Source organism: Symphalangus syndactylus, chromosome 2 (assembly GCF_028878055.3).
Source record: "Symphalangus syndactylus isolate Jambi chromosome 2, NHGRI_mSymSyn1-v2.1_pri, whole genome shotgun sequence".
NCBI lineage: Eukaryota > Metazoa > Chordata > Mammalia > Primates > Hylobatidae > Symphalangus > Symphalangus syndactylus.
The window spans coordinates 45324431-45342972 of NC_072424.2; the positions used below are offsets into that span (position 1 = coordinate 45324431).

General features: G+C 45.5%; 1 protein-coding gene across 2 annotated transcripts in view; it reads left to right on the plus strand.

Annotated features, from left to right (window-relative positions):
- Nucleotides 1–17869, plus strand: part of MYOF (myoferlin) — a 176743-nt gene extending 158874 nt beyond the window's left edge. For both annotated transcript variants that reach the window (XM_055255282.2, XM_055255290.2), the window contains 8 exons: nucleotides 671–759; nucleotides 851–946; nucleotides 3994–4135; nucleotides 7471–7570; nucleotides 11085–11275; nucleotides 13620–13729; nucleotides 14096–14243; nucleotides 17299–17869. In XM_055255282.2, the coding sequence (XP_055111257.1) occupies nucleotides 671–759; nucleotides 851–946; nucleotides 3994–4135; nucleotides 7471–7570; nucleotides 11085–11275; nucleotides 13620–13729; nucleotides 14096–14243; nucleotides 17299–17337 (915 nt within the window). In that variant the 3' untranslated portion in view covers nucleotides 17338–17869. The remainder of the gene's footprint in view (nucleotides 1–670; nucleotides 760–850; nucleotides 947–3993; nucleotides 4136–7470; nucleotides 7571–11084; nucleotides 11276–13619; nucleotides 13730–14095; nucleotides 14244–17298) is intronic.
- Nucleotides 17870–18542: the final 673 nt, after the last annotated feature.

The window sequence follows — 18542 nt, forward strand, 5'->3', positions numbered from 1 at the left end:
GTGGGCACTAATGAACCAATGGCCAGGAATCCTTACCTTTTGGGAACTGTAATGTTATCCTTGTTTGAGCTCCTCTTTTGAAAATGCCATGTTGTTTTTCTTTTACAAAATTAAATACCATTTTCACTAATTGCATTCATTACTTTTTGTATTTTGAGGTAAGTAGAGAAACGCTTGGGGATGGCATAATGGTGATTGCTGTCAGGTGGGCAATGTGATGGCTAGAATGACAGCCTGAGAACTGCTAAAGGTGAAGGACCCAATTTTAAGTCATTGTAAGAGGGGGGATATGTGCGTGTGTGTGCGCGCACACATGCCTGCATGTATATTGGGCGCGCATGCCTGCATGTGGGATGTGTGTGTATGTTGGGGTTGGGTTAGTGATGGGAAGTCCACAGTTTTATTAACCAGGTGAGACCCAGACTATGATACAGGTGGGCATGTGCAGCCATCAGAGACCCCTGGGTGAGAATGGAAAGTAGGTGGCCTAAATGACATTGTACATACAAGATTAACCGTGGTTTGCTCTCTTACACTTCTTGCCTTCCATATGGACTAATAAATTAGAGGGACCAAAGAAATAGTTTCATCTAAGAACTATGAAAGAAAATTGTGGCTTCTGCTACCCATCATGTAACTTCAGTCCTCTTTTCATTTTCAAATGGTTTAGGGAAAACTTCAGATGTGGGTGGATGTTTTCCCCAAGAGTTTGGGGCCACCAGGCCCTCCTTTCAACATCACACCCCGGAAAGCCAAGAAGTAAGTCATCTTGAGACCCTGTACATACACTGGGCTGGGGACTTGGTCCAGGACCAGAAAAAAAAGTACCTTCCAACTGTGCTTCTTGCAGATACTACCTCCGTGTGATTATCTGGAACACCAAGGACGTTATCTTGGACGAGAAAAGCATCACAGGAGAGGAAATGAGTGACATCTACGTCAAAGGGTGAGGTTAGCATGTGAGAGACTCTGCCAAGCTCAGGGAAACAGACTCTCCTTTGTGAGTTTTCATTACTGAATGCGCCCAAGATAGGATTCTTGGTTTTTTGAAGTTATTTTATCTCATTAGTGTGATCTACTTAGGTAGCTCCTGGAAAGCAAAGGGGAGAGAATAGAGAAAAAGAGAGAGAGCAAGACCTGTATGGACTTTGTTTATGAGGAAAGCTATATAAGGATTATAAGAACTGATAAATATTTCTTTGTTTCCTTTTTGACAAAGTGGATTTTCTTCAGTTTCTTTTAAGCAGATTTATTATTTCTGGGACTTTTTAGCCATGTAGTTTCTTTTTATTCCTCTTTGACACCCTGAATAACTAGCCTTAGAAACACAAGTAAAGCTCCCCAAATTTCATTTTCTACATATTTTATTACCAGCAGCCCATGTCTATGGAAAAGAGGAAATATTCGCAGATTTCAAAGGAAGTCATTTATTCTGCCAACCTGCACTGAGTGCCAGCATCCAACATGTCAAGTGTCATTGTTGTTCAATATTCTCTTACTTGCCTAATTCAATTTCAAATCGTCTGTGTGGATGGCTATGCCTTGATCATATGCCTCGATCATAGATGTTGCATGCAGTACAGCATAGCGACTAAATTCTGGTACTTTCTCTACTGGCTGGGCAAGGTAGTTAGCTCGCTGTTCCTCATCTGTAAAATGGTGATAATGATTACTCCTCCTTCCCAGGGATATTCAGGTAATACAGTTATTCAAAGCATTTAGGACAGTGCCTGGCACATAGTATTGTTGCTATTCCACATGGACTGAGTTTGATTCCTTGATACGTAAAAGATAAGACTTGCGACATTTAATATATTCATAAAGTGAGAACAAAGTTTCACCTATAATCCCATGTGGCCTTCAATCAAAACTTTGTTAAAGATATAATTAGTATCATTTAGGTTCACTGCAAACAGGGAATGTTTCAGCAAGTTCTTCATTATTTTTGGATCTCATTACCATTCCCTAGGCAAAACTAATCTCAGCTAATTATATATATGCAAATTTATTTGACTATCATAAGCATTTTTTTTTTCAAATCAGGGAAACAAACTCAAGTAATTCTGAACTGAGAGAAAACTCCTCTAATCAGAGAATAAAGCTCAACTTAAAGTACCTTGCAAAATTTGGAATAAAAATCTAAATAGGATATGTGAAAAGATGAATCATGCATAAATACCATGCCTAGCACTAGACACAGCTGGGTATTATATTACATACCAAGCTATACATACATGCACACAAATACATATACCTATAGGAGCTGTTTGACTTGTCTTAAAGTATGAAAAGATTTATGTTTAAAATTAAATGTGAAAATTCACCAAAAAAGAGAGGAAGAGCTGTAAGGGTGAGCAGTCTAGGGTAGGATGATGGTGACCCTTAGGGGTGGGTCAGGAGGCGAGGCCACCAAGGTCGTGACCAAGAGAATGTGAACTCTCTTCAATGAGTTACCTTAAAAGTTAATAGTCAAAACTGGGCATGGTGGCTCACGCCTGCAGTCTCAGCTACTCAGGAGTCTGAGGCAGGAGGATCACTTGAACCCTGTAGTTTGAAGTCCAGCCTGGGCAGCATAGTGAGAACCTGGCTCTTGGAAAAAAAAAAAAAAAAAGTTAATGGTCAAGAGGAATCTTTCAACTCATTTATCTAGTCAGTTAATTGACCAGCAAAAAGGAAAACTACTGTAGTTGATTGGTATTAATATCACTACTAATAGTAGGACTTAATAATTTCAAGTGACTTTGCAATCTCCGTGGTTCCTTGAGGCAGAGTAACAGATGTGGGCTTTGCAATCAATCAGACTGACCTGGGAATCATAGTTAGTTCTGGGCTATGTGACCTTGTGCAAGTTAATATATTCTCTCTGAACCTTAGTTTCCTCTTCCACAAAATGGAGATAGTTACAGAGTTGTTGGGAAGAATAAAATAATGCATGTTAAGTACCTGGTTCATAGAAGATGATAACCGTGTGCTAAAGGTATCTCCCTTCCCACTCTGCCCCTGCTAAACCATAATCTTTTCTGTCTTCGTGTCGACCATGTGAAGGGAGCACATACCATTAATCTTATTTTACAGATGCGAGATGAAGCTCAGAGAGTTTTTCCAGCCAGGCCTGCCTCCTACCAAGAATCTCTATCTGTGGGGTCCAGGCATCAATATTTTTAAAACGTCCCCAGTCGATTCTAATGTGATTCTAATGTGCAGTTTCGAGAAAACCATGCGCTCTCTATTGCTTTGACAGTGTAAAATCGAATGTTACCCCCTGGTTTCAAACTAGAAGTCTTCCCAGTAGCAACAACTTCTTTCTGGGCACACTCATTCATTCATTCCTTCAATAGGTATTTATCTAGTGTCTACTATGTGCCAGGCACAAGCAGAAGAAAACTTCTCAAACGTTAAAAGTTAAGATGTTACTGAAATGAATGCTCATAGATACGCATGTGGAAATAAGAGCTGACATCTTCCTTGCAAGTATCATTAATATTATCATAGTGAAAAGAATAATTTATAAAAAGGAAGCTGTAAGATTACTTGATTTGTGCTTCTTTGGTTTGCTTAAGTAAAATATGGGAAAGGAAATGCTAAAATTTTGAGCTAACTCATATTCATTTAACCTATCAGCAGTGCTGAAAGACACTGATGAGTTATAGTTGTGAGGACTAAAATCATAGCCAGCAGGCTTCAGTGTACCCAAAATAGAAGCTACATTGTTGATATTTTCCAGAAAATTTCACCTTAGCCCTGTTAACTGAAGTCTAAAGGGTTTCCTGCTTTGGTTTTAGAGGAATGATATTTTATTTGGCCACAACCTGTGTTGGATGCAATAGAGCACCTCCCCTCCATAAATCACCCCTAGCTCCATAGATAACTGGAATCTGCCCAAGAAAAGTGCATTAATTCTCCTGCTCTTCGCTCCCCTAATTACAGCACAATTTTGCGGCTACATGACTTGTCAATCACGTGAAGCTAAGTCTATTTGCCTCTGCCTTTCAGCTGGATTCCTGGCAATGAAGAAAACAAACAGAAAACAGATGTCCATTACAGATCTTTGGATGGTGAAGGGAATTTTAACTGGCGATTTGTTTTCCCGTTTGACTACCTTCCAGCTGAACAACTCTGTATCATTGCGAAAAAAGTGAGCTCTGAAATATGCAGCTGGGAAGTGGGTATCACGGATCTTCCTTTACTCAGAAACTCATAGAATGCTGGAGCTGCTCAGGATCTCGGAGGTCACTGAGTCTGGCTCCTTCTCAGTAGAGATGGGGAATCTGCCACCTTGATATTTGTGCAAGGTCACACTGCTAGGACAGGTATTTGTGTAAATAGGAAGCATGAGGAGCACAACTTTCTTTCCCCTCACATACTGGTGGCGAAGGATAAAGGGTAGAAGTAATGGTTTTGAATTAGTATAAACAACAACAACCCAAGTGTATTTTTTTTTTTTTTTTTTTTTTTTTTTTTTTGAGACGGAGTCTCGCTCTGTCACCCAGGCTGGAGTGCAGTGGCGCGATCTCGGCTCACTGCAAGCTTCGCCTCCCAGGTTCATGCCATTCTCCTGCCTCAGCCTCTCCGAGTAGCTGAGACTACAGGCGCCCGCCACCATGCCTGGCTAAAATTTTTTTGTATTTTTAGTAGAGACGGGGTTTCACGGTGGTCTCGATCTCCTGACCTCGTGATCCGCCCGCCTCGGCCTCCCGAAGTGCTGGGATTACAAGCGTGAGCCACCGCGCCTGGCCCCAAGTGTATTCTTTATGTGATGGGGAGACTGATGTCCTCCCATGCTAGGCAGAGTCAAGCAGAGGCCCAGTATTAAAGTGGGTATCCTTCCTTATCAAACTTCCACATCTGCTTTACCTCCTTCAGACGCACTGCCATGAGGGCTCAGGGCCCTCCTGGTCTTAACTAGTTAGACTTTCAGTTACAGAAAGTCTGACACCAGAAAAGGAATGTATTGGTTCACATTACCAAAAAGTCCAGGGGTCTGCTGGCTTTAGGCCCGTCTGGATCCCACAGTGAAGTGATGATAACTTTAGAAATTGGTCTCACCGTCCACACTCTTCCCCAGGAGACGGTGGCAGCCCCAGCTCACATCCTGTCCTCCCCACAAACCTCAGCAGAAAGAGAAGAGCGAAGCCCTCATGGGGCCAACCAGAGTTCTGTAATTGGGCCTCAATGTCTCTGCTTTTGGGGTTCATGTGCCTATCCCTGAACCAACCATTGTTGCCCAGGGATGCTCTGATTGTCCAGGCTCTAGAGTTAGTGACAGAGGCAGCTTCTCTAAAATTTGGGGGAAAGGGGAGTCCGCTAAGGAAAATCTGGGTGCTTTCATTCCAAAAAAGGGGGTCTAGAACCTGCACAGTCAATAACAACAGATGTCTTCTATAGATGCCCTGTTCCATTCCTGCCTCCACATTGTCAGCTTCCCTCTCTCCCCACACCTGATCAGAATGTACCAGCCCCCAGCCCTGTGTTGCATTAGGCCTACCCTCTGCTGGCCCTACTCAGTGCTAATGCTGTAGTAAGCACTGTTTTTTGTTTTTTTGAGACAGAGTTTCGCTGTTGTTGCCCAGGCTGGAGTGCAATGGTGCAATCTCAGCTCACCACAACCTCTGCCTCCTGGATTCAAGCTATTCTCCTGCCTCAGCCTCCCAAGTAGTTGGGATTACAGGCATGTACCACCATGCCCAGCTAATTTTGTATTTTTAGTAGAGATGGAGTTTCTCCATGTTGGTCAGGCTGGTCTTGAACTCTCGACCTCAGGTGATCCACCCACCTCGGCCCTGCAAAGTGCTGGGATTATAGGTATGAGCCATCGTGCCCAGCCAGCACTGTTTTAATACCGGTGGGATGAATGCCTTCAAAGGGGACTTTTTTCTTTTTGAGACAGGGTCTCACTCTGCCACCCAGGCTGGAGTGTAGTGGTGCACTCACAGCTCACTACAGCCTTGACCTCCTGGGCCCAAGCAATCCTCCTACCTCAGCCTCCCTAGTAGCTGGAACTATAGGCATGCATCACCATGCCTGGCTAATTTTTGTATTTTTTGTAGAGATAGGGTTTCACTCTGTTGCCCAGGCTGGTCTCAAACTCCTGGGATCAAGCCATTCTCCCACCTTGGCCTCCCAAAGTGACAAAGGGGACTTTCAAGAGGCACAGAAGCTCAATGTGATATCAAAAATGCACACTTTCAGTTGGTGTGGCATCAGGGCTGATGGTGGGGATCAGGGCTTTAGGTATGGTTACGTTTCCTGTTTACCCACATCTAGGGCTGGACCTCCCCACACCCTGTGGTGCTTGGAGCATGATCCTACCCAGGACAGTCAGGCAGCAACAGATGACAACAGAGTGGGCTGCCGAGCCCCTCAGAGCCAGGCTCTCTGAGCCCTGCAAAGGAAAACATTCCTGGAATATGGAAAACAACGCAGCGATCTTCCTTCAAATTCATGAAGCACTGGGAAATTCCCTTTCCACTGGGGCCAGAGGAACTTAGGTGTACCTGAGTTGTAGAGATGTTTAGGCTAACATTATCTGAGGCAATGGAGGCAAGAACTTGCAGGACACTTACCTAGTCCTCCTTCAACCTACCTCTAGTATGAGGATCTGAGGGTCTTAAGTGACCACAAGCAAACAAAAGCCAGTGGTATTTTTTTTTCTTTTTTTTTTCTGAGACAGAATCTCTCTGCCGCCCAGGCTGGAGTGCAGTGGTATGATCTCAGCTCACTGCAACCTCCACCTCCCAGGTTTGAGTGATTCTCATGCCTCAGCCTCCCAGATAGCTGGTATTACAGGCATGCACCATCATACCCAGCTATGTTTTGTATTTTTAGTAGAGACGGGGTTTCACCATGTTGGCCAGGCTGGTCTCAAACTCCTACCCCCTTGGCCTCCCAAAGTGCTAGGATTACAAGCCACTGCACCCAGCGCCAGTGGTATTTTTCAAAGGCCAAAAATCCCAGGACATTCTAAATCTGCACTGATAAAAGAGCAGAAGTAGAACCTGGGCCCCAGTCTCCTTACCCCCATGTAAAATGAGAGCACACTCGGACATCTGTGTGGGTGGGTAGAAAGTTGCTGAGCAGAAGTGACACCCCAGTGGGTGATACTGTGGGCTGATCTAGAATGCCTGGCCTTAGGAGGATCATCTAAATAGGACATAGTGGTCTTTGGTAGGGAGATGAGTCACTCTCCAACCCCCAGGTGGCAGCAGGAAGTCACACTGATTGATAGGGACATAGCAAAAAATCTTCTTTGGGAAATGCCTGGGACATTCTTTCAGTTGCCCAGCTTGTAATTTCCTGGGGAGCCTGACTGCTCTCCATATAGATACAGTGGAAGGATTTAGGCCCAAGGGAGTGTCAGGGTGGGGGCGCAAAGGAGAGAAAGGCCCCAGGCTTTGATACTGTCTTAAGGAGCCAAAGGTGTTTCAGAGTCATCATGATCACCTGGTGTATCCATGTTTCTTTTCGTTTTAGGAGCATTTCTGGAGTATTGACCAAACAGAATTTCGAATCCCACCCAGGCTGATCATTCAGATATGGGACAATGACAAGTTTTCTCTGGATGACTACTTGGGTAGGGCTTACATTTGGATCATTGTTTCTAAGAAACTGTACTTGGAATTAGTGAGGTCAATGAAAACTTGGAAGCAATTCTTTAAATCTTCAATACTTTTTCGTAATGGGGGCCTGGTAGGGGGACAGGGGACACACCCAGTGCTTGCGTAAGCAATTGGCAGTGCAGCCTGACAGTGAGTGCCATCCCTTTTCAAGGGCTCTGGTGAGGGTCTTGCACCAGCTCCTGTCTGTCTGTGAAGACTCAAATCCTGTTTCTGCAGGGGTATGCCACACTCCTACATCCACTTTCAAACCAGCCACTCTCTCCTCAGCACCTGAGAATGAGCTCCCACCCTCCTCAACCTGTTCCCAAGTTACCAAAGTCTCCAACCCCCCAGCCATTGCTCCTGTCCCTAGGCCCCTTCTCCTCTGTGGTAAGGGCACTAGTTCAATGCACCCTCATCCCGGGCCCCTCCCTCTCCTGGCACACTCCTCCCTCGCCCCCCATGGCACTGTGCTCTCCAGATTTTCACTCTCCCAGGCTGTGCTCTTGTCACATTAGCCAGCTCTGTTTCTGCATCCCACTCTATTTTTTAATTTTTTTATTTTTGGAGACAGCTCTCTTTGTTACCCAGGCGGGAGTGCAGTGGCACTGTCGCTCACTGCAACCTCAACCTCCTGGGCTTGAGAAATCCTTCCACCTCAGCCTCCCGAGTAGCTGGGACTACAGGCATACCACACCTGGCTAATTTTTTTTTTTCCACTTTTTAATACAGATGAGGTCTCACTATGTTGCCCAGGCTGGTCTTGAACCCCTGAGCTCAAGCAATCCTTGCACCTCAGCCTCTCAAACTGCCAGGATTACCAGCATAAGCCACAGTGCCCAGCCTCCCACTTTTTAAATACAGGCCTTCCCTAAGGTTCTTCTGCTCTCCTCCAACCCGCCAACACCCCCTCCAAGGATTTACCCACTCTCACCTCAGTGGAAGGTCATGCTTCAACTCTCACCTTTCCACAAAGTATGGCTCCTAAACCAGGACGTGTAACCTGTGCTCTCATAGTGCCTGCAGTACAGTCAAAGGAAATCGTTGTGAGGGTCATTCCTGATTCCTGGCCAGAACCTCCCACCTTTATATCTGGCTGGCAGTGAGCTTGTACTGTGACTGAAATCTCACTCAGCATTTCTTCCCTGACCTCACCCCTGCTCTCCTCAGGAACTTAGGAACTTATTTAGCAGCTCACGACCCCTCCATTTCCCCAGCCACCCAGGCAAAAGCACCCAGAGTCCTCTGCGGTTTTCCTCCTCTCTTTCCCCCCACGCCCCGCCAGCCACTCCATCCTAGCAATGTCATCTGTTTTATCATGCACACTTATTTTCTTAGTCCTGTGATCTCTGCCACTTGCCAATTGAAACTCACTTTCTGCTAGCCACATGTTACAGTAGCCCCTGACTGGTCTCCCTGTTTCCACGCTGCTTCCAGGGGTCCCTCCTGGCAGAGGAAACACCCACCGAAGGCTGTGTCTTATTTATCCCTTTTCCCCGCACAGTACCTAATGCAATGGTTTTGACTTAGTGCTTAGTAAGAGGTCAGTAAACAAATAAGTATGCAAGTAGGCTTACATAAAGCATATGGATAGTAAATTCTAGGATAATAAAGGGTTTGCCCTTGGCTTTGTTTTTTGTTGAGACAGAGTCTCACTCTCTCGCCCAGGCTGGAGTGCAGTGGCACGATCTAGGATCACTGCAACCTTCACCTCCTGGGCTCAGGCGATCCTCCCAACCTCAGCCTCCCAAGTAGCTGGGACCACAGACACGTGCCACCAAGCCTGGATAATTTTGTGTATGTTTTGTAGAGACGGGGTTTTGCCATGTTGCCCAAGCTGGTCCAAATTCCTGAGCTCAAGTAATCTGCCCACCTTGGTCTCCCAATATTGCTGGGATTACAGGCATGAGCCACCATGCCTGGCCTTCCCTTGGAATTTAAACAAAACTGTCAGACAACAAATAAAGAGAATGACTGTGTCTCAAAATACCAAGTGAGTACATAACCAAAAGGAGAGGGGAGACAAAAGCAGTCATAGGTCAAGAAAGGCTAAGGTCACGTGTCTTATGGGTCCACTATATGCTGAAGGGCAGTCCCTGAGCCTGACAGTTTAGAGAGAAAATGCCACAACCTCCCTGTTGCTCTTTGCTGCCACTGCTGAAGGCCAGACTCTTGCCCCAGTTGTCCATAGACTTGACCCCACATCACAGATACCATTTTCTTAAGGAAAGGGCTCACAGGAGTTCCCAAGGCCAAAACACACTTTTCCCTTACTGCAGAAGTGGTACTAAAGAGTTAAAGCGGCCGGGCATGGTGGCTCATGCCTGTAATCCCAGAACTTTGGGAGGCCAAGGTGGGTGGATCACATGAGGTCAGGAGTTCAAGACCAGCCTGGCCAACATGGCAAAACCCTGTCTCCACTAAAAATACAAAAATTAGCTGGGCATAGTGGTGCACACCTGTAGTCCCAGCTACTAGGGAGGCTGAGGCATGAGAATTGCTCGAACCCAGGAGGCGGAGGTTGCAGTGAGCTGAGATCACATCATTGTACTCCAGCCTGGGTTATAGAGACTTAGTCTCAAAACAAAAAGAGTTAATGCCTCACATCATAGAATGGACAGTGTGCTTCTCCAGACACACTGATTGAGGCTAGGAGTCTCAGTTCCTGGTGAGCGTTTTCTGTTGAGTCATGTTCCTTCTCAAGCTTCTGTTTCTGAGGTTTTGCTAGGAGAGTCTTGGACATGCACATTTCATGCAGCATCCTGTATTGGTTTTTTTGTTTTGTTTTGTTTTGTTTTTGAGACAGTGTCTCGCTCTGCTGCCCAGGCTGGAGAACAGTGGTGCGATCTCTGCTCACTGCAACCTCTGCCTCCTGGGCTCACGCTATTCTTGTGCCTCAGCCTCTTGAGTAGCTGGGATTATGGATGTGTGCCATCATGCCCGGCTAATTTTTATATTCTTAGTAGAGACGGGGTTTCACCATGTTGGCCAGGCTGGTCTTGAACTCCTGACCTCAAGTGATCTGCCCACCTCAGCCTCCCAAAGTGCTAGGATTACAGCCGTGAGCCACTGTGCCCAGCCAGCATCCTGTGTTCTAAGCACCTATTGTCTTTACCCAAAGCCAAATGACCTCTCTGCTCAGGGCAGCTCAGAACTAAAAGGAAAACATTTCAGATCCAAGGGCCTTGAGTTGAGTGAAAATTGTGTCTGTAGATATTTCATTACTTTGAGTTTAAAGAACTCTGTTTATGCTCGTATCTTTGAGAAAGAAAACAGGAGATGCTGTGCAGTGGACGGCTATTTCTTTGGCCATTTTCCTTCCTAACTGGAAAGACTTTAAATGTCTGCCAGGCTCCCTTTCTCTGACTCACCATTTACCTGTTCAAAATCACTGCGTGCCTCTCTCCTGACAGGAACGTTCTGTTCACTTGTGAACAACAGCTGATCCACTTGAAGCTCATTTAGACTTACTGTTGTTTCCTTGGCTAGGTTTCCTAGAACTTGACTTGCATCACACGATCATTCCTGCAAAATCACCAGAGAAATGCAGTTTGGACATGATTCCGGACCTCAAAGCCATGAACCCCCTTAAAGCCAAGACAGCCTCCCTCTTTGAGCAGAAGTCCATGAAAGGATGGTGGCCATGCTACGCAGAGAAAGATGGCGCCCGCGTAATGGCTGTATGAACATTTCCTGGTTCTGGCTGAAGATCGTTTATGCCTTTTATCATTTAGGTTTTGCCCTTTATCCATAGACTTACTCCAGATAAAATGAGGAAGTTTTAAATTGGTGGGAGTTTAAGTTATGGGAACAGTTTGTGTTTGGGATATGTTTGCCTTTGTCTTACAACATAAGGTGGGAGATGCTATGAGCATGTGTTTGGAGTTGGAGGAAGGTGAAGAAGTTGGAATGGTCAAAAACTAGAAGCCTAGGTGGTTTCACTATATTTTCCTTGGGACTCTTCTTCATCAGGAAAGTTAATTAATGCTGAGCTTCTAGTACAATTTAGTATGGAAAAGGGAACTTCAAATTTGAATTTTTCTCATTGAAAAAAAACAGGTGGGGCTGGGTGTGGTGGCTCACACCTGTAATCCAAGGCAGGTGGATTACCTGAGGTCAGGAGTTCGAGACCGGCCTGGCCAACCTGGCAAAACCCCGTCTGTACTAAAAATGCAAAAAAAATACAAAAAAAAAAAGTAGCCAGGAGTGGTGGTGCACACCTGTAGTCCCAGACACTCAGGAGGCTGAGGCACGAGAACCACTTGGACCCAGGAGGCATAGGTTGCAGTGAGCCAAGATCGTGCCACTGCACTCCAGCCTGGGTGACAGAGTGAGACTCTGTCTCCAAAAAAAAAAAAAAAAGTGGAAGAAGCAAGGTATGCTGGCAGTAGTTGAATAAGAAGGCCATAAATTACAAGCAAGTTGAGGAACTCAAGATGTATTTTGATCTAGAAACAATAGTGTGGGTTACCATGCCATGTCACAAAAGACTACCTAGTTCATTATGCATTATTAAAAATAGCTAACATTTTTGATCATTAATTTTGAACCAGGCAGCATGCCAAGTGCCTTATGTTCATAATCTTTTTAAAAACAACCTTGGTGTATAATTTACATAAACTGTATTCATTTAAAGTACACAATTGATGAGTTTTGACAGATGTATACACTCATCGAACCATAATCAAGATCCAGAACCTTCCCATCACCCCCAAAATTTCCTTGTGCTCTCTCTCTGCAGTCCATTGCTCCCTCCCTCCCTGGTCCCAGGAAACCACTGACCTGCTTTCCGTTACAATACAGCAGTTTGCACATAACCTCACTTAGTTCTGCTGACAACGCCATGAAGTAGACATTGTCCCCATTTTAGCGATTCCAAAAACAGGCTTGGAGAGATCGAGCAACTTGCCAAAGTCAGAAACCCAGCTTTGTCTGACTTGTAAGGGTAGAGGTCATCAGGGCTTTACTCAGGGCCAGGGCTTCCCAAATTGTTGGTGACCTTGCGGGCTTTCCTGGCTCTTAGAAAGTCTGTTACAAAGTCTGTTACAATCTTAGGTATGGCTCACTATAAAAGTGGGCAAGTTTGTTGCTTTTTTTTTGGAGATGAAGTCTCCCTCTGTCACCCAGGCTGGAGTGCAGTGGTGCGATCTCTGCTCACTACAACCTCCGCCTCCTGAGTAGCTGGGACTACAGGCACGCACCACCATGCTGGCTAACTTTTTTTGTATTTTTAGTAGAGATGGGGTTTCGCCATGTTGGCCAGGCTGGTCTTGAACTCCTGACCTCAGGTGATCCTCCCACCTCAGCCTCCCAAAGCGCTGAGATTACAGGCATGAGCCACTGTGCCCAGCCAAAAGTGGGCAAGTTTCTAGACCACTTTCACTTTGGCCTCACAGTTCTCATTTACACATGAGGACAATAATAATACCTTTGTAGGGTTGCCATGAGCATTACATGAGATAACCTACGTAGAACATTTAAACAGTGCTGGGAGCATCACTCAGGAACCCGCGAGCAGGGAGACAACATTCATTCACTCATTCATTTATTGAGCTAGTGTCCATGGAGTACCTACTGAATGCCAGCAACTGTGCACAGTAGGTGACAATGATAGGCATGAAGAGACATGGCTGTGTTCTCTTACTGGGAGCCTACAATAATGCTCAATAAATGTTAGATGTTGTTATTAGCGGTATTCAGGTTAGTCTGGGTCCAAGTGAAGTTACATAGGAAGGTGTATGGGGAGACAAGGAGACCAATGTGAGAATGTTAGAGTGAGGGGGATACAGAAAATGAAAAGTAGGGAGTAGGGGAAGCAATTTGTCCTCAAAATTTCCCACACAGAGTCAGTTCAGAAACACATGGAAGAGGAAATGGGATGAAATCTCTTGAGAAAAACTGAAGGCAATCTAAGGATTGTTTTACAAGAATAAAAATCATTGCTCGGGGAATACTCCTTGGGTTGAAGTAAAAATATTTGTGAAACGTGATGTCATGTGTTTAACATGCTCTGCTTTACTGAAGGGGAAAGTGGAGATGACATTGGAAATCCTTAACGAGAAAGAGGCCGACGAGAGGCCAGCCGGGAAGGGGCGGGACGAACCCAACATGAACCCCAAGCTGGACTTACCAAAGTGAGAGGCCTTCTTTGTTCTCCCACTCCCCAAACACCTGCAGGCTGAGAGCCCCCCTTCCCATTGGCTTAATGGGATGGATTAGCTTTTGCGGTCCTCCTAATCTGGTATTTAATAGTGGCAGGTGGGGGTGGAGAGGTTGGTGATCTGGCTTCATTTTAAGAATTCTCCTTTCCCGGAAACCAAAGTTCAGCATCTTAGAAAGCTGTCATAGGTTAAAGAGCCTTTCTCAGTCAACGAAGGGGAATAATATCTTTTCTTAACCTTATTAATATGATTCTTTATTCCTGAAACTGTGTTATGCTCTGGGATAAAATATGCATCCCTCCTGAGTTGGGTAGGTGATACTGTTTCTTTGCAATGCAGTCGACCAGAAACCTCCTTCCTCTGGTTCACCAACCCATGCAAGACCATGAAGTTCATCGTGTGGCGCCGCTTTAAGTGGGTCATAATCGGCTTGCTGTTCCTGCTTATCCTGCTGCTCTTCGTGGCCGTGCTCCTCTACTCTTTGCCGGTAGGAGCCCTTCCTTGGCCCCTTGTCTTGGCTTTCTTGTGAGTTGCAGTTGGTCCTCTCCCTTGGCATCTGCCCTGACCACTGTGCAGAAGAATGACCCACTCCGCAGCGTGGGGTTGCAACCCTTCTGCTTTGGGGAAATTTAAAGTAATGTGTCTTGTAATTAGAATCACATTCTCAGGGTTTCACAAATTATGGGCAGAATTTTTCTTTATGGTCTGAAAATAACTTTGGTTTCAGGAATTCTAGGAGAAATCACTCAGGTCTTGATCAGTGTGTGTCTGGACTATAGCCAGCATTTCCAACTGATCTTCCTGCGTTCAGACTTTCTTGTTCCAAACCATCCTGCATCCTAATTCCTTGTCCTAGCTTCAAGAATCCCCAAATCTGGGTTCACTGTGGGTCTACATATACCCTGTGTTCCACCCAAACTAGATCGTTGATCCCAACCTCCCCAAATATTATTGCCCTTACCTATCTGGATGCCTTTGCCAATTTTGTTTCTCTGACCACATTTATCTATCAAAACCTCACTCATTTTTTTTAGGGCTCATGTCACGTATAACCTCCCCCTTAAATGTTCCCCTGATCACCCCAGTCAAAAACGGGAGTCCAAGTGGGAGATTTGGTAGCGTGCCTAGAAGTAGTACCTCCCTTCCTCCATCCAGAGGATGTATTGCACATCTACGATAGGCTAGGAATTAAGTTATAGCAATGATTAAATTATTGGCATGATTTGTGCCCAAGAGCAGTTCATATTCTGGGAACTAGCAGCCACAGGAACAAGGACACATTACTAAGGGAGGTGAGCTGTTATGGAGACAGAAACAAACAACCGTGGGCACCCCCTACTAAGACAGTTCCTCCAAGGAGGGGACATTCAAGTTTGCCAAGTGGAGAAGGGATAGTCCAGGCAGAGGAAGCCATGCTCAGAAATTGGGCGAGCGGCATTGAATGTCACAGGAGACATTCAAAAGCTCTTACTCCAAAAACACATTAATAATAATATCAGCTGGGCGAGGTGGCTCATGCCTGTAATCCTGGCACTTTGGGAGGCCGAGGCGGGTGGATCACTTGAGGTCAGGAGTTCGAGACTAGCCTGGCCAACATAGTGAAACCCCATCTCTACTAAAAATACAAAAATTAGTTGGGTGTGGTGGCACATGCCTGTAATCCCAGCTGCTGGGGATGCTGAGGCAGGATAATTGCTTGAACCTGGGAGGCGGAGGTTGCAGTGAGCTGAGACCACACCATCGCACTCCAGCCTGGATGAAGAAGCGAGACTCTGTCTCAAAAAAATAGTATCGTAGCCATACAAGTAGCAGGGGTTTTGTGTCTTCATCTTTCCCCAGTATAGTACTTCTAGTTTGTCATCTATGAGTATATGTACACTATTTTACAGTCGTAGATGGTCAAACTGCTTTTTTTTTTTTTTTTTTTTGAGACAGAGTCTCATTCTATCACCCAGGCTGGAGTACAGTGGCATGATCTCAGCTCACTGCAACCTCTGCCTCCCAGGTTCAAGCATTTCTCACGCCTCAGCCTCCCGAGTAGCTGGGATTACAGGCGCCCACCACCACACCCAGCCAATTTTTGGATTTTTAGTAGAGACTGGGTTTCACCATGTTGGCCAGGCTGGTCTCGAACTCCTGACCTCAAGTGATCCACCCACCTCGGCCTCCCAAGGTGCTAGGATTACAGGTGTGAACCACCACATTCGGTCCCAGTCCAACTGTCTTGACCATTTAGAAAACTTCTATTTTTTTTTTAATTTTTTTGAAATGGAGTCTTGCTCTGTCACCCAGGCTGGAGTACAGTGGCTCAATCTTGGCTCACTGCAACCTCTGCCTCGCAGGTTCAAGCGATTCTCCAGCCTCAGCCTCCCAAGTAGCTGGGATTACAGGCGCCCACCACCATGCCCGGCTAATTTTTTTATCTTTAGTAACGACGGGGTTTCACTATGTTGGTCAGGCTGGTCTCGAACTCCTGACCTCAGGTGATCCGCCCACCTCAGCCTCCCAAAGTGCTGGGATTACAGGTGTGAGCCACTGCACCCAGCCTAGTTATTTCTTTTTCCCGATTTAGATTCTATTGGCAGCTGGGTACAGTGGCTCACACCTACAATCCCAGCACTTTGGGAGGCTGAGGTGGGCAAATCACCTGAGGTCAGGAGTTTGAGACCAGCCTGACCCACATGGTGAAACCCCATCTCTACTAAAAATTTAAAAATTAGCAAAGCGTGCTGGTGGGTGCCTGTAATCCCAGCTACTTGGGAGGCTGAGGCTGGAGAATCGCTTGAATCTGCGAGGCAGAGGTTGCAGTGACCGGAGATCGCGCCATTGCACTCCAGCCTGGGTGACAAGAGCAAAACTCCGTCTCAAAAAAAAAAAAAAAAAAAAAAAAAAAAAAAAAAAAAAAAAAAAAAAAAAAAAGATTCTATTGATTTAAACCAGTGGTTCCTTCAGGGCGCGGTCGCTCACGCCTGTAATCCCAGCCCTTTTGGAGGCCGAGGCAGGTGGATCACGAGGTCAGGAGATCGAGTCCATCCTGGCTAACACAGTGAAACCCCGTCTCAACTAAAAATATAAAAAATTGGCTGGGCGTGGTGGCGGGCACCTATAGTCCCAGCTGCTCTGGAGGATGATGCAGGAGAATGGCGTGAACCTGGGAGGCGGAGGTTGCAGGGAGCCGAGATCGTGCCACTGCACTCCAGCCTGGGTGAAGAGCGAGACTCCATCTCAAAAAATAAAAATAAAATAAAAATAAACCAGTGGTTCCCAATTAGGGGAGATTTTTGCTCCCCACCCCCAGGAGGACATTTGGCAATGTCTGGAGACATTTTGGTTGCAACAACTTCGGGGGGTGCCACTGGTACTCGGTGGGTAGAGGCCGGTGAAAGCTGCTGAACATCCTACAATGCACAGGACACTCCCCAACAAGAAAGAATCATCTGATTCAAAATGTCAATAGTGCCAAGATTGAGAAACCCTGACTGAAAAACATATATACATGCATTTTTTTTTTTTTTTTACCACTGCTTTTGTTTCCTTTCCAGAACTATTTATCAATGAAGATTGTAAAGCCAAATGCGTAACAAAGGCAAAGGCTTCATTTCAAGAGTCATCCAGCAATGAGAGAATCCTGCCTCAGTAGACCAACATCCAGCGTGATTTTGCGTCTGAGACCACACCCCAGTAGCAGGTTACGCTACGTCACCGAGCCCCATTGATTCCCAGAGGGTCTTAGTCCTGGAAAGTCAGGCCAACAAGCAATGTTTGCATCATGTTATCTCTTAAGTATTAAAAGTTTTATTTTCTAAAGTTTAAAGCATGTTTTTCAAAATATTTTTCAAGGTGGCTGGTTCCATTTAAAAATCGTCTTTTTATGTGTCTTCAGTTCCAGAATTCAGCTTTTGGAAATTGCTAAGTAGAATTCAAAAATCTCTGCATCTTGAGGTGATAAACTTCATATTTTTAATCAACTAAAAGAGCTGTGCATTATAAAATCAGTTAGAATAGTTAGAACAATTCTTATTTATACCCACAACCATTGCTATATTTTGTATGGATGTCGTAAAAGTCTATTTAACCTCTGTGATGAAACTAAATAAAAATGTTTCACCTTTACACCTGGCTGTTCATTGTAACTGTGGGTCAAGTTGGGAAGGAGGCATTTTTCTGGCCTTCTTGTCTCAGTGAAGAGAATGCCATGGCATACCTCTTGGCCAGATACCCTTTATAAATATGCTGCCCAATTTTAGCCAGTAGGTCAAACTGAATATAACATTATAAATAAATAATAAAAGCTCACACTTGGCCGGGCACAGTGGTTCACGCCTGTAATCCCAGCACTTTGGGAGGCCAAGGCGGGCAGATCACCTGAAGTTGGCAGTTCAAGACCAGCCTGACCAACACGGAGAAACCCCATCTCTACTAAAAATACAAAATTAGCTGGGTGTGGTGGTGCACACCTATAATCCTAGCTACTTGGAAGCCTGAAGCAGGAGAATCACTTGAACCCAAGAGGCAGAGGTTGTGGTGAGCCAAGATTGTGCCGTTGCACTACAGCCTGGGCAACAAGAGCGAAATTCTGTCTCAAAAAAAAAAAAAAAAAAAGTCCAGGCACGGTGGCTCACGCCTGTAATCCCAGCACTTTGGGAGGCCGAGTCGGGCAGATCATGAGGTCAGGAGATCAAGACAATCCTGGCTAACACGGTGAAACCCTGTCTCTACTAAAATACAAAAAATTAGCTGGGCGTGGTGGCGGGCACCTGTAGTCCCAGCTACTCGGGAGGCTGAG